Source organism: Parasteatoda tepidariorum, chromosome 7 (assembly GCF_043381705.1).
Source record: "Parasteatoda tepidariorum isolate YZ-2023 chromosome 7, CAS_Ptep_4.0, whole genome shotgun sequence".
Taxonomy (NCBI): Eukaryota; Metazoa; Arthropoda; class Arachnida; order Araneae; family Theridiidae; genus Parasteatoda; species Parasteatoda tepidariorum.
In genome coordinates, this window is record NC_092210.1 from 2,390,761 (window position 1) to 2,406,212 (window position 15,452).

The window sequence follows — 15,452 nt, forward strand, 5'->3', positions numbered from 1 at the left end:
AGCAACGCATGCAATAACGACGCATGCGCACTGCTTAATATTACTCTTGAAAACACAGTTGAAAAGTGGGATGACGTCCAAACTAACACAGTTGAAAAGTGTGATGACGTCCAAACTAACACAGTCGAAAAGTGTGATGACGTCCAAATAAGGTGAGCAAGCCATCAAGCCCAAAACAACACCCATTTTGCCAATGGATAATAATTTTAAATAATTTAAACTGTTAAAGTTACAAATTTTATCTGCTTGAGATAAGAATTCCACATTATGTTAAATTATTTATGTTAAACTATGGATTTCTGAAAGTTTTATGTTTAAAAATTTGTAGTTAAGAAAAATAGGCAGTCAGTAATCAAATTAGTATTCAAAAAAATCTAAAATTTTATTTCAATATATTTTAAATACAATATATTTTAATTACTTCATTAATACTTTTACAGCCAGTTTCGATGTTAATAAGAAACATCAGACTCATCATAAAGAACATTAATTTTATAAGTTTCTCTCATACATTTACGTATAATAAAGATAAAAACACATTACTATATAAGCTGTAGATATTAAATATCAATTTTGGATTAAAAGTATAACACAACACGAAAAAGGATTACAAAAGATAACTGCAATTTGAATAACACATTTATGATACAACGAGAAAAGTATTGTTGCAAAATACTTTTGATTACTTGTTAATATAGAGCAATTTATACGAAAGAGAAAAATTCTTGTAAAACTTATAATAAACTGAGAAAAAAATAGGGTAAAAACTGCCAGAATAGGGTGAAATTTACCGTGTTTCTGGTTGCATGGGAACACCAAAAAATATAATTTTTAGAGGAAAAAGAGCTAACAATAATATATGGTTTTACTACCATGCTGTTTGTTAGTAAATGTAATGAAATTTGGTAATTGTGTCATAATACTTCAAGAACAGAGTTTCTTAAATTGTGAGTGGCAATGCCAATACTGACAATTTTAGTAATTTTGATATTTCTTTAACTTATTATAGTAACTTTACAATTTTCTAAGTATTTTTACACAATGTATCTGAAAATAATTTTAAAAAAAACCATAGAGACAAAGAAAAACCGAAACTTCTTGACGTATTTTTTCATAATAGATTCATATTACTTGTTTTGCTTGTGATGCTATCAGTTTCACGTTTGTCGGATTTGCGCTCTGCTCATAGGGTCCAACAGAATTTCAGTAAATATTATGTGGTCCCCACACCAAAAAGCTTAAGAAATCCTGCCTTAGAGCAAAACACAAACACCATTTATTTGGTTACATTTACTTTAAAAATTTGTATTGTTACTAAATGTGGTAAAAAAAACAACATTATTTTGAAAATTAGAATATCCGGTAAGACGTTGCCGCGTGAATGGTTTAAATACCAAATCTTTTGTTTTCATTACCATAATTGTGTTTTTTTTTCTTTTTCAAGAAATGTCGTTACCATACAAGTAGGGTAATTTTAGCAGAATTTTTTCTCTGTTTAAAATTTCCAAAAACATAAAAACTGCTATGGGAACTTTGATTTTTCAATTTTTAAAAAATTTAAATCATGTATTGTTTATTTTTCAATTAAATCAAATAAATGGAATACGTCAGGTCTTAAGAAATAAGAAAAAATTTGTTTTAAAGAACTTGATAAGAAAAGTAAAAAATAAATAAATAAAGTAAATACCTTTTACTTTGCATTAGCTAAGTTGATACTCATAAAGATATACTGAACAGAATTCTATAATTAATTGGAGTTCATATTAAAATAATATTATTTATTTATTTTTAATAAGATAAAGAACCCTTTCATATTTTTTAACAATTACATGTAATTCTGAATAAAAAAAAATTTTAATCCATACTCTACTTTCACTTTTCAGTTTAAACTAGAAAAAAAATGTCTTATCTGAGCTTAAACCAAATTAGGCCACTATTAGACTTTTTCAAAATAAATCCTCCAATAAAAAAAATAAATAATAAGACTAAATAAAATAATCCCGTCTCAAATATGACTTATTTTTATTTTTTTTTAACAATAATTTTTTTATTTTTTACTTTTTCTAATTTTTTTGTAAAAGGATCTGGTATAAAAGACAAAACAAAAAGATAAAAAGCTTTTTTTCAAAAAACAAAGTTTAACTTCACTTAAGAAAATGATTTCTTACATTAATTCTGTTAAAATAGAGTTTCTAACTACTTGTCATTGTTTCATAATAATCCTTTTAATTACAGAAACTTCAAATGCATTCCCTCTTAGTTTAGGAATTAAATCAATATAAATTAATTTCATTCCATGGGTTGTCTTTTATTAGGTATGAAATTACTTATTAAATTTTAGTTACATTAATCTTCTGTGTTACATTCGTAACTTAGAATAAAATGATTTATTTAAGATTTTAATGAAATCTAACTTACGAAATAGATTGAGAGCCTTAAATTAATTTTAAACTTTGTTAAGTTATCATACATTAAGTAACTAAATATAAATGCAATTTTTAGAATAACATGTTTTTATAAATTATTTTTTTTATAAATAACCAAAATATAGTTAATAACCAAGTAGTTTGATGAAAGTCTATCTAAAAACATAATTTTCGTAAATTTGTAACGATTTCGTACTTATATTTACAATTATTCAATAATCGGAATTTATAAATTTCAATAGATAAAAATCATTGTTGATTTGTTAAAATTAATAAGTTGTAATTGAGACTGTCATTTTAAAAAAGTTAATTAAAATCAAAATAAAGTTTAGTAAAAAATCGCAATAGCGCCTTGAAACACAATTTCCTTAATTTATTATTAGATTAATTTATTATAATTTATTTATAATTAGATTCATAAATATTCAAATATCAAAATTAATTTAAAGTTATTAAAATATCGTTGATATAACATTATAATTATGTGTTATAATTATTTTGTTGGAGCACATAATTTCTCTTTTAAAAAAGTGCTAATAAATAAAGAAGTAAAAAAAATGCGTCTTAAAACACTATTTACGTAAAGTTAGCAATTTTTAATTAAATATGTTCATAACTATTCAACAATTAGAATTCCTGAAGAAAGAATTATAAAATATTGATAAAAAGTTTAAATAAACTTGTAGAGTTCAAAGAAACATGCGTCTGACTTCAAAAATTGCTAATTAATAGGGAAGTAATTTGATATGTAAAACACAATAGTGTCTTAAAATACAGTTGAAATAAAAATTTTAATATTTTCATAACTATGTTCGTAATTATTCAACCATGAGAAAGTTAGAATAGTAAAACTCACAGATAAAAAAAAATATTATTAATTTGTTGAGTGTTTAATACGTCACTTCAAAAAGTGCTAATTAAGACGTGTCTAGTAACAGGTGATTACAGGTGGTAACAGTACAATACCTATACAATTAACAAATATGGAAGACATGGTTCAAAGTATATAGAAATCGTTTTCATGTGTTTCAAACGAAATCTGGGTTACTGCTTCAATCATCTTAGGTTTCATCGAAAAATAATTGTTATCAAAATATCAAACATCCTTTTTTAAACGTACTTTTGCAACAAAGATGATGTACAAAGATAAACATTAATAGAGTTACCAATGTTAAAGGGTGATGGGCATCAAAATTTCATAAATTTTTAATTTATTGTTAATATTTCTTCAAATCCAAATTTGTATATGCTACCTGGTATTTTGTGGATTTGTTTAATTCACCGAGTTTTATTTTTTTAATTTTATAACCGTCGTTGAAAAGACGACACAATTTTATGGGTTGACGATTACTAATGTTCAACTTCGTAGCTTTGTCACTTTGAACCCCATTCAGAAGACAAGGGAACTGATGGATCGAGTATTGGGAGAAATTTGCCTTCGTGGAGAACTTTTTGATGGAGCTAACCCGCATTTGCGTTACATGGAGAGGCAGATCACGAGAACTTCTGACGCTTTGCCTGACGATAAGGGGGACTCTAACCCATGATCCGTCTACCGCCGTTTATATTTCACGTCAGCACTGTGGTCGGTGTAAGCCGGATGCGGAATTCATATCGCCTGGGATTCAAACCCGGTTCGCCTCAATGGAAGGCGAACGTTCTGTGAAAAATATAGGGCTTCCAACTCAGTAACGTCATTTTTTTAAAAATTTTTCCAAGCTCAAAACGTTAGGACATTGCATTTTATCTGCTCTTGTAGTTTGGCATGAAGTTTCGTGCAAAAGTTGGTTTCATTGTTTTTTATGAAATTCAACTGGACGGCCAAAGCGAGGTGCATCTATTAAATCGAAACTTCCAATTTTAAGTTGGCAGACCGATCAAGAGTATTTCCTTCAGCTATGACATTATCTACATACACAACGCAAATGTCACAAGAACGTTTTGTAACCTTAAAATCTTTTTTAAAAGCAAAAAGGCGGTGTTGAAAATGTTATTTTTTCTCAACTTTATCCTCCATCTTAATGATTTGAAAATCAACGTAAATTAACTCGAAAAAAAAATTTACAACATAACGCCTTCCCATGAGGTGAACCGGGGTTCGATCCCAGCAATGACTGTTCGATACGAATTCTGCATCCAGTTTGTACCGACCACAGTGCTGACGTGAAATATCCTCAGTGGTAGACGGATCATGGGTTAGAGTCCCCTTGTCGTCAGGCTAACCGTGGGAGGTTCTCGTGGTCTTCCCGTTCATGTAACGCAAATGTAGGTTAGCTCCATCAAAAAGTTCTCCACTAAGGCAAAATTCTCCCAATACGTGATCCAGGAGTTTCCTTGTTTTCTGAATTGGGTTCAAAATTTCAAGGTTAAGGAGTTAGTAATCGTAAACCCAAAAGTTGAGTCGGCTGTTCAACGACGGTAATAAAACATAAAAAAAGTAGAACATAACATCATTTTTTGAATAATCTAATATATTAAGCCAAAAATCTTTATTGTCATGCGTAATATTAAATTTAAAATAAAATAAGTAGATACAAATTTCGGGAACTGTATTAACCAAATAAGATAAGTTAGATTTTAATGACAAATCTCAAAACAAACACTAAAAATTGTGAAAAAGTTCTGAAAGAGTTCTGACAAAACTTAGAGATGTTTATTTATCTTCATTTTTAATTAATATTTTTAAATAAAAGAGAATCAAAAAAATAATTTTCTCATTATTTTAATGTTTTGTATTTTATTAGATATGCTTTAAACATGTCAAAAGTCGAATTAATTTCATTTTACAACTGCGATTACGCTTTTCTTTTTTTTACTTAACCTCATCAAATTTATTGTTCTTTAAAATCATCAAAAGTAAATTATATGAAACGGTTACAAAGCGCGGCTAACGGTACCTCTATTAATGAAACACCTTTTATATATTGATATTGATAGATATTAACAACGTAAACAATTTAAACGTAAACAATTAAGATTTTGCCATGGAAACAGTAAAGATAGATAATGCTATTTCAGAGAATAACTTGTTGGATGTTTCATGGAATCAATGAAAAAACATAAATATATTTATTGCTGTTCTGTAACTTACTTTTTTAAGCTGATATAAATGCAGTAGGTGATCGTTTATAATAAAAAATTAAACAACAATTAACTTAAACTGTTAATAGAAACTAAATACATAATCTTAGATTTTTAACTCTTAACCTTATGTGATATGTTTATGTTACTTATATATTTAAATGACAAAATATTTTTCTAAAAAATGATTATGCTTAATTTTTGCTTTAATTAGACTTCAAGTCCTTCCTTAAAATCGTTCTGTCCTAATAAAAAATATAAAACGTGTGGCTGTTTTATAATTAACATTAATAGCAATTTATTCTTTTTAGAGTACAGTTTATTTTTAAAAGTTCAATTTCTAATTAAAAGTACGAAGTATATACATAAAAATGCAAACGCAGGTACCCAATATTGTTGAACGATAAATGTAGTTTTTAATTTAAAAACATTTTTAGTGAAAAATACATAAAAATATATGACGAAATTTTCTTTTTTCAACTTATACTAGTCAATCATAACAACAAATTGCACTCAATATTCTGACGGATATAACCAATTTTATCAAATGCCTGAGCTAAATTCCCATCGTAATCAAGTATTGAAGTCGAAATAACCCATAAAATGTCTTTTTTTGGATAGTAAGTAATAATGCCTAAAACAAACTTCTCAAAAAGTTTTAATTTTAAAATGTATTGTTTGATAAGTCACGCATGCGTCTGAGAATATTAATATGGAAAAGGAAAAAAACAAGCTGGATAGTATTCATTTCTTTCGAAGTTCTCGGAATTAAGTTGCAAACAAAATCGCAAAAAACCTAAGTTTTTATAAAAGTCAACGTTTAAATAATCCGCTTGTTTAAATAATTTTATGCTGTGTATTTAAATAACAAAACAACCTACAAAGATAGATGTGATGAAAAAATACCTTTTTAGTCAATTAAACATTGGCTTATTTCTTTTAAAATTTGCATATTCTAACGTTATTATTGTAATGATTATTCTGCAATATTTTACATGGAAATTATTTTCCATTAACAACAAAATTCTATTATTATAAGGACTACTTTTCCTGCAAACAAACGATTGAATTATTTATAATAAATTTTGGAAATTTTAACAATTTGTTTTATTATTTGTTTACCAATAAATAGATACATTTTACATAGGAATACCATACCATGTTTTAGAAGGTTACTTTTTTTAATTGCTTACGTACAAAATCACCCTATTTTACTTTTCATAAGGACAAAACAGGAAGACTTTTGATTGGAAAAAGTTATATTTTTGTCTTTTATTGCATGTGGATAATAAATTTTTGCCATAAATAATATATCATCTTCAATTTAATTAATAAATCAATCATGTTAAGTATTAAATTTATGTAAATTCATGTGTATTAAATTTCAATTTTCTTATTGCTTATAGATATCTTTTTGTCATAAATGATATGTTCACTTCAGTGTAATAAACGAAACATTGACGTTAATTTTAATATGGTTATGTTACTGTGAATGACAGAAATGGGTGGTTGTTGACTTCCACCGGTGAATGTTGACAATCACATAGTCCGCTTTGGTAATATATACTAGGTCTAGTTAAGTGCCACTGTTCGGTCTAGTTAAGTTCATATATTTGTCAGTATACCTTACATCAATGTTTTTTTGCAAGGTTCAGTGCCGCTGCCCGGTATGCATCTAACCGGTGCTCCTCCGGTTAACCGTTTTCTCCTGATGTATCCTCAGCCGATATTAAAATATCGAATAAATACAATAACATAAACCAATAAATTAATATCAAATCGGATATAATAAATATTTCGGACATTCACCAAAGCGACTATGTGATTGTTGATTGAAAGTCGACATTCTCTTGATTTCTGTCATTCACGGTAACATGTATATTAAGTTGTACAATCGGATATAACGTAAAAATATATATTAATATCTTTCATTGATTGATAGATATGTATGTTAGCTTTGGCAAATAGCTTAAGATAACAACCATCATATAATAGCTCTTATGGTTTCATTGATATGATACTGTCCCGTTTTGAGAGCTCTGAAAATAGAGCAGTATGGATTTATTTTTTACATTCAACTTGACTAGCTCATAGGAAACAATTTTATACATCCTCTTTCTCTGATATATAGCCTAAACACCTTTTTGAAACTTTGAATATCTTCTGCTGGTAACCTAAATAACATCCACACTGGTCTTTCCACATAGAGTGAGACGCTAAATATCAACGTTGTATATCAACAATCTTATATATCACACATAAAATGACACATACACACATAAAACATACAGAAATGTTTTTGGAAGCAGAACAATTTGCATATCTGGGCGGCACGTTTCATTCGAAGTTTAATTTTTTTTTTTTTTTACTTCTTGTGCTCTGTTATGTTACTGCAGACTCTGCAGATTACTCGGAAGTGTTGGGAGGTAGATATACTTTCGTTTCCGGTTGTCAAGAGGGGTGGCAGTATTTGAAAAAACCTGCTGATAGGTTCAGAGATTCACTGTCAACTGTAACTGAAGAGATGCACCCATGGAAACCGTGGTAATATGCATCCGGTAAACCGGAAGGCACATTTGACGAACCACCTGAAACAATTTAAGAGCCCCGTTACTTATTAACCTATTAATTATGGTAGTGTGATAAGATATTCATGTTTGTAAAACACTTTAAAGGTTTTTTCATTTGGTATCATAATGAATATGGTAATGTGTTAAAAATATTATACTACGTATAAGTGTATAAAGTGATAAAATATTTATGATTGTATAACACTTTAAAGGTCTTATTTGGGATCATAATGAACACGGTAATATGTTAAAAATATAATATCTATAAGTGTATAATAGAGTGATAAATGTAATTAAATATTTATAATTGTAAAACACTTTTTTCTTATTTGGTGTCCTATCTAAACATTGAAAAATGTTTAAAATATAAAGCAATTTAGGTGTTTTCTACTTTTTTTAGGTGTTTTTACGACAAACGACTGTATCAATGTGGGATATTCGACTTCATGAATGTAACATTGCAAGGCTGAAAAAAAGGTGAGGGTATCTTGAACTAATTGAAAACACTTATGCTAAAAATTCATTCAAAAAATTCATTTAAAATATTTATTGTTGTCGTAATTAAATGACGTAGTTTTCACTTAAACCAAACGAAGCAGAGGCAAACTAATAGTTACCAAAATATTAGTCGTATTGTAACATTCTATCTTCTCAATACAAGCACATAAGAATGGTTATTATATAATCTCCATTTTAACATCAACTAGTTAATAATCACACGAGGTATTATAAGCTCTTGATTTTAATATTTGGCACCTTGCTTACCCACATTGTGTTCAAATTTGATAGAATGATTTGAAAAAAATTATAATTTGATATCAGAGAGCGCAATGAATTGAAACAAAACCAAATTTAGCATGCATGATAGATAAATGAATTAAGCTTCATGAAAATGTAGAACAAGGGTTAGTCATCAGGCGATATTAAAGCATTAGTTAACAAACGCAGGTGTGAAATTAAATATACTTACCTATCCATAGAATTCCATCCGTGTTTAATTCTGTTGCCCCTGGTTCTGATGTTTTCGAAACAATTGGAAAATTGTCAACTATAAGATGAGCAAGTCTTTTATTCCTGTCAATTAAAATTTAAAGCATGAAAAAGGCAAAAGGAATAAATTAAAAATAGCTTATTGCTATATATCATTATAGCAAATATATATCAAAATATCATTTTTTAAAAAATCAATATATTATCAATATATCAAATACATCAAAATATATCAAATATATCAGATATCAATATATATCAATAATAGCTTATTGATACATTTCTGAGTATAACAAGATGTATCGATTGTAAGTTCAGGATTTTAATATATAATTGAGAATACTTAAAAAATGCGATTTGCAATAGAAAAAGTTTCTCAGCAAAATTTTCTTAAAATATAGTAAGACTTACACGAGTATAGTGTAAGGATAAAATAGTAAGAGCCTAAAGTAAGGATAAATTCAAACGAGTCATACGAGTATTTTTATGGCGTATTGGGAAGACCTAACGAAAACAACAAAATGCTAATCGGGATAGAAAGGTTTTTTAAGATCTATTTTCTCGAAAAGAAGAGCACGTGTAACAAATAGTCTAACAGTGTAAACAGTTAACCATCATATTTTATAGACAAAACCATTTCGATACTAAACCAAATACCATCAACAATAGTTAAATTAAAAAAACAGCCACTACTTTCGGTACTATAAAAAGTACCATTATCATTAGTATTTGATATTGTATAAAATGGTCAACTGTTTATATTAATTGCATGATTTATTTTTCTAAATATTGGTAGTCCTTCTTAATTCTAATTAAATGACAATTCAAGAAGTTGCAGGATAAAGTTGTGTGAAATATTGTACCTTTTGACTGTTATTGTATGCCAGTAATTATCATCAATTAGGACTGGACTCTCCAAGATGAGTGGCTTGATTTCTTTTCCTAAATTGTAACTAAGTTGGACGTATCCGTTATTTAAAGCAATGGCCAAATAATCTCCTCTCACATTCGTCCCTTTATTCATCCAAAGAATTAGTCCGCTCTTGTGTGAGGTACGAAAAACTATTTCTATTATGTTTTCTTTTGTTTTAGAGAATCTATTGGAGGAAAAAAAATATATAGATAGATATATAGATACCAGATAGAATATAAAAACAGAAAAATAAATGTAACTATACTTAGAAAACAAAACTGAAACATTTTTAACTTTAAGACATTTATTTTCTTTATTTACAATATGGAGAAGGTATTTATCACTTATCATGTTTTAACATCTATAAAATAACAATAACGAATATTTTTTAAATAGAAAATATTTAAAAGAAATATTGTAGTATTTAGTAATTGCTTTTATTTACAATATGGAGAAGTTCTTTATCACTTTTTATCTTTTAGCATCTATAAAATAACGACAATTAATATTTTTTAAATAGAAAATATTTAAAAAAATTATTATAATATTTATCAATTATTTTTATTTACAATATGGAGAAGGCATTCATCACTTATTATGTTTTAACATCTATAAAATAACTATAATTAATATTTTAAAATAGAAAATATTTTAGGAAAATAGTATAATACTCTGAACAACCAAAGTTATAAATATTTCACTAACAAAAAATGTTCAGTTATGGGGTTGGTACTTCGGGAACTATGAATTCGAAATTTTCTGAACGCTGTGGGTGGCAGTGGAAAAAAAGTATATAATTCAAATTCTAAAAGATTTTTCCTGCACATAAACCTTAGATGTATTATTTAAAAATACTTATTTTTTAAATTAATTATTTCCATTCANTCAATTTACTGTCAACAACACAAATGAAGCTATAATGGTAAATCGTCTGCTGAATTTATGTTTAAAAATATCAAACTTTCGATTAAAATCGACTGCGGTCGCCTAGCAACACTTACTGTTGCCAAGGCCAGAAATATAAATAGCAACCCTCGTATAATCTTATAAAAAATTAATCAAATATAGAAATGTATGCCCCCATTTTTATATAATATTTTATAATATTATAATTTTATTACCTCCAAACAACTGCGATTTAAGTTGTGAATTTCGAGATTTTTTTGCGAATTTCAGTAACTCAAATTATTGTATTTATCACAGAAATTTCACATTTTAGGAAATAAAATATTACTGTAATTCAATATTTATTACACTTGAATTATTTTTTAAAATTATTCAATAGTTCATTTTATTTTCATTAGTTGATCCAGTCAAGAGTTAATGTGTCAACATTAGTTTTATTTCATTAGTCAAGAGTTAATGTGCCATAAAAATATAATCTGAAATGCATAAAAACAAGTAAAAAAATTATTAATGAATATTTTGACATAAAAAATAACAAGATATTTTTGTTTTCATTTTTTTAATTGCTAAATTTTTTTAATGGATAAATTAATTTAATATGTAAATATAATTATTTTAAACTTCATCCTAAAATATTTTGTATAATGCAATCACTAATAAAAAAATAAACATAGATTGAACAAAATGAATTGGAACTCGAAGTATAAAAATAGAACGTATAATTACTTCATCCCTTTGATGCCCTCTGAAAATTGCATAAAAGTGGATCCTTCAAATCTGACTGGGGGATTTAGGTAAACATCACTCATTTCTGTAGATTCTTCAGCTATAAACAATATTTTGTATCTCAACTATTAATAAAATCTATAAAACACGATATTCAACAGAAATTAATAATGTATGAATTCTTCGCAAGATCACGTTTCATTGAAATTAAAAATAAATTAATTATTTGTATAATCTCGATTCATGTAAATTAACAATGCATGAATTTTTTGCATGATAATACTTCATCTCAACAATAATGTATTAATTCTTTGAATGATCACGTTTCATTTAAATTAACAATATATGAATTCTAACAATATGTGAGGTTTAAGTAAATATCACTTATTTCTGTAGATTTTTCAGCAATAAACAATATTTTGTATCTCAACTATCAATAAAATTTGTAAAACACGATATTCAACAGAGATTAGAAATTAACAATGTATGAATTCTTTGCAACATCACGTTCCATTAAAATTAAAAAATATAGGAATTATTTGTATAATCTCGATTCATTTAAATTGACAATACATGAATTTTTGCACGTTCATGTTTTATTTAAACTACTAATGTATTGGTTCTTCGAATGATCAAGTTTCATTTAAATTAGCAATGTATGAATTCTTTGCATGATCACATATAATATAAATTAACAATAAATTATGTTTTATTTAAATGAACAATATATGAATTCCTTACAGGATCACGTTTTAAGCTAACAATACATTGATTCTCTGCGTGATAACGTTTTATTTCAATTAAAAGAATGAATTTTTTGCATCATCGCCGACATCAAGCTCAATGAAAAAGATTTCCAAAAATCAGTAGTTTTTATGATATTGAGCATAAAAATTCAACATTAGTAAACTTTGCTGTTAAAAAACCCATAATGCTCTTTAAAGCTCAAATTTTCATTTTTTTTTAAAAAAAACTATATGACTATAAAAATTGTTCCCTTATGAATCAATTTATACAAAAGATACATTTAAATCCATTTATGTCACGTATTCAAAGTTACCTACATTGAGAGATTAAAATAGAATAGAATTTAATAAGTTAACGGTAAATGATAAAATAATAAAACATTTATGTAGTAATTTTACTATAATAAATATAGTAATTTATNTTCTGAGTGGAGTCTTAAGCCTTTTCTAATCTATTTACATAACATTTCCGTTTAATTCCATTAATCTGATATATTCAAATTCCCTTTCAAAATATTAGAAAGTTGGTTTTGAGATCTTCAATGAAATGTTTCTCGATTTAACGATCGTTAATAAATGAATAAAATATAGATATATTTTGTAATTTTTGTTTACTATAGTTCATTTAACATTTATTTGGTATGGGTGTCAGCTTCGTTAAAATAGATACAGTCCCTGGCCACATTATTAGACGCACTATAAGATTCCATGTAAAATTATAATTATCAGGTGATACTCTATACAGCATTATTGTCTTTACTCTGATGCAACCGGTTTATATTTGTTTACGCTCCTGTATCAATCGGTTAACATTGCAATGCAATAAGTTAAAAATAAATACAAATAGGAAGTGTATCAGTACATAAAAAATCTCCCGAATAAAAATCCATTGAATGTATGTATAAATATAAAAGTAATGCTTATAAACTCGTGCAAATCATGTCATTATTAAAACACTACAGTGCCATCTAATCATTTGAACTAATTATTATAATATACTAATATAATGCTTGATATAATAAATATTCCATATTCATATAATATATCGTCTAATTTATCCTATCGTCAAATTTATATTATATATCGTCTAATTTAACCCATGCACTAGCGTAAACAAGTGCAAACCGGTTTCAGTCACCTAAAAATACTAAAGCTGTATAGTATCACCTGATAATACAGATTTTATATAGAATCTTATCTTATAGTGCGTCTAATGATTCGGCCAAGGACAGTATATACCTTTGAAACGTGTCTATACATGAATAGTTGCACTTACTTTCATTGCATACTTTCCCTCCATATCCTTTTGAACATTGGCACCTAAAATCATTCAGATTAGGAATGCAATGGCCGCCATTTTGGCAAAGATTAGGAAGACATGGCGGACCTGAATAGAATTCGATGTTTCTTTGACCAGTTGCCAAACCAAGTACGTCATCCCATACCTCATCATTGACGATTATTCTTTGAATCGCTCCATTGAGACCTTCTTGCACCACCAATGTGTATTTCAGGGGAATGAAGTCTGGAACACCACCAACGTAGAATGGTTGACCAAGATTCAATTCGTACGAAGCTCCCTGCAAATGAATGTTCGTTCATGCAGAGCATGCACCAATGCGATAAGACTTTCAAAACTTCAGATAATTCTTTTTTTACAATCGGTATTTTGTGTATTTTTGAACTATTTATAAGAAAACTTTGAAAAACAATTTCTATGGAAAAACTTAAATTACAAGAGCTTTCAGAAATGAATTGAGGGATGTTTTTTTATCGCAAAAAGAGCACAATGTGAAAGCAGTTAGAAAGCTTGAAATTTTTGAAAAACTTGCGGTAAATGCCCATTATAGACACTAATGGACATTAACATCCATAATAGGTAATTAATGGTCATTAGCAGCCATAATAGATAATTTTAATGATTAACTTAACTGACAGCTTTAGAAGCCATCGAATTTTTTTCGAAAGGTCAAACAAAATTAAAGTTAACTATTGAAGGAATGCAATGTTTCCTATGCATTTTTATGCTGAATGTGGAGGAAACCAAAACTAATTTCACAGAATTTATATCTTCGAAATTTATAGGGTTTTAGTATATATACTACACAAAAAATATAATTACTTATTCATACTTATTTACGGGTTGGATATTCTTATCTAGACAAGTAAAGTATTGTTTCCTATGTTTAAAACACAATTTTTGAAATTCTTGTTTTCCCATTCCCATACGCATCTGCTTAGAAACTGGTCTGAAATTAGATACACTAATTAAAATTTTAGCAATCTTAACCTGATACAACTTTATCATCCATATAGTCAACTTATATTTTAGTTATAATTATGGCTTTTCACCGAATTCGGTATTGCGTTTTATCAGAACGAGATTTTTTTTTCCTTATTCCAAAGCATACAATTTCTTTTAAAACGTATTATGAATGGAGTGTTTAGCCTTTTCCGGATCAAACAAGAATCGTTTATCAAAACAAGAAGATTTGTTTCCTTATTCCGAATCGTGCAATTTCTTTTAACCCTTTGACGGTTAGGAAAATGAGCAGTTTTCGTTTCATTAATTCGCGCAGTATTACGAGCAAACAGTAGTGGAAAGTGCCACCAACTGTTTTTCCCCGCCGTTCATCCGAAAATGTCACCCTTCTCTGGCGATGCCGTAGATAGCTCGCCGCACGCGTTTTAAAAATTTCTTAAAGTATTTGTAGTACATAAATAACAGTTTTTAAGCAATTTAAAATAATTAATAAATGATAATTATTAATAGTAAATTATAAATTATTATAATCAATTACACAAATAATAGTTAATTATAAATGTAAGACAAATATTAAATTGAAAGGACTAAATAAATACAACTAATATAAAACTTTATGAAGCATTTAAATACAGTAATTATCTAAATACTGTGAACAAAGTCTTCATCAGACTCAAAGCTTGATGAGCTTTCTGTATCACAATCATAATCATCATCATAATTATCTAACTTTCGCTTTTCAGCCATTTTACTTGACAAACATCCTAAAAAACGCTCCAAAATACTCATAAAAAGAACAACGTAAGAAAATTAATTCCCCCTTCATTATGA

General features: G+C 27.5%; 1 protein-coding gene across 1 annotated transcript in view; it reads right to left on the bottom strand.

Moving 5' to 3' along the window:
* Window positions 1-363: 363 nt before the first annotated feature.
* LOC122271476 (agrin) overlaps window positions 364-15,452 on the bottom strand; it is a 373,447-nt gene continuing 358,358 nt past the window's right edge. Inside the window, exons 24-28 of the mRNA XM_043052884.2 lie at window positions 13,635-13,938; window positions 11,613-11,712; window positions 9,931-10,164; window positions 9,048-9,151; window positions 364-8,095 (exon numbers count right to left, since the gene is read on the bottom strand). Coding sequence (XP_042908818.2) covers window positions 7,959-8,095; window positions 9,048-9,151; window positions 9,931-10,164; window positions 11,613-11,712; window positions 13,635-13,938 — 879 coding nt within the window. The 3' untranslated portion in view covers window positions 364-7,958. The remainder of the gene's footprint in view (window positions 8,096-9,047; window positions 9,152-9,930; window positions 10,165-11,612; window positions 11,713-13,634; window positions 13,939-15,452) is intronic.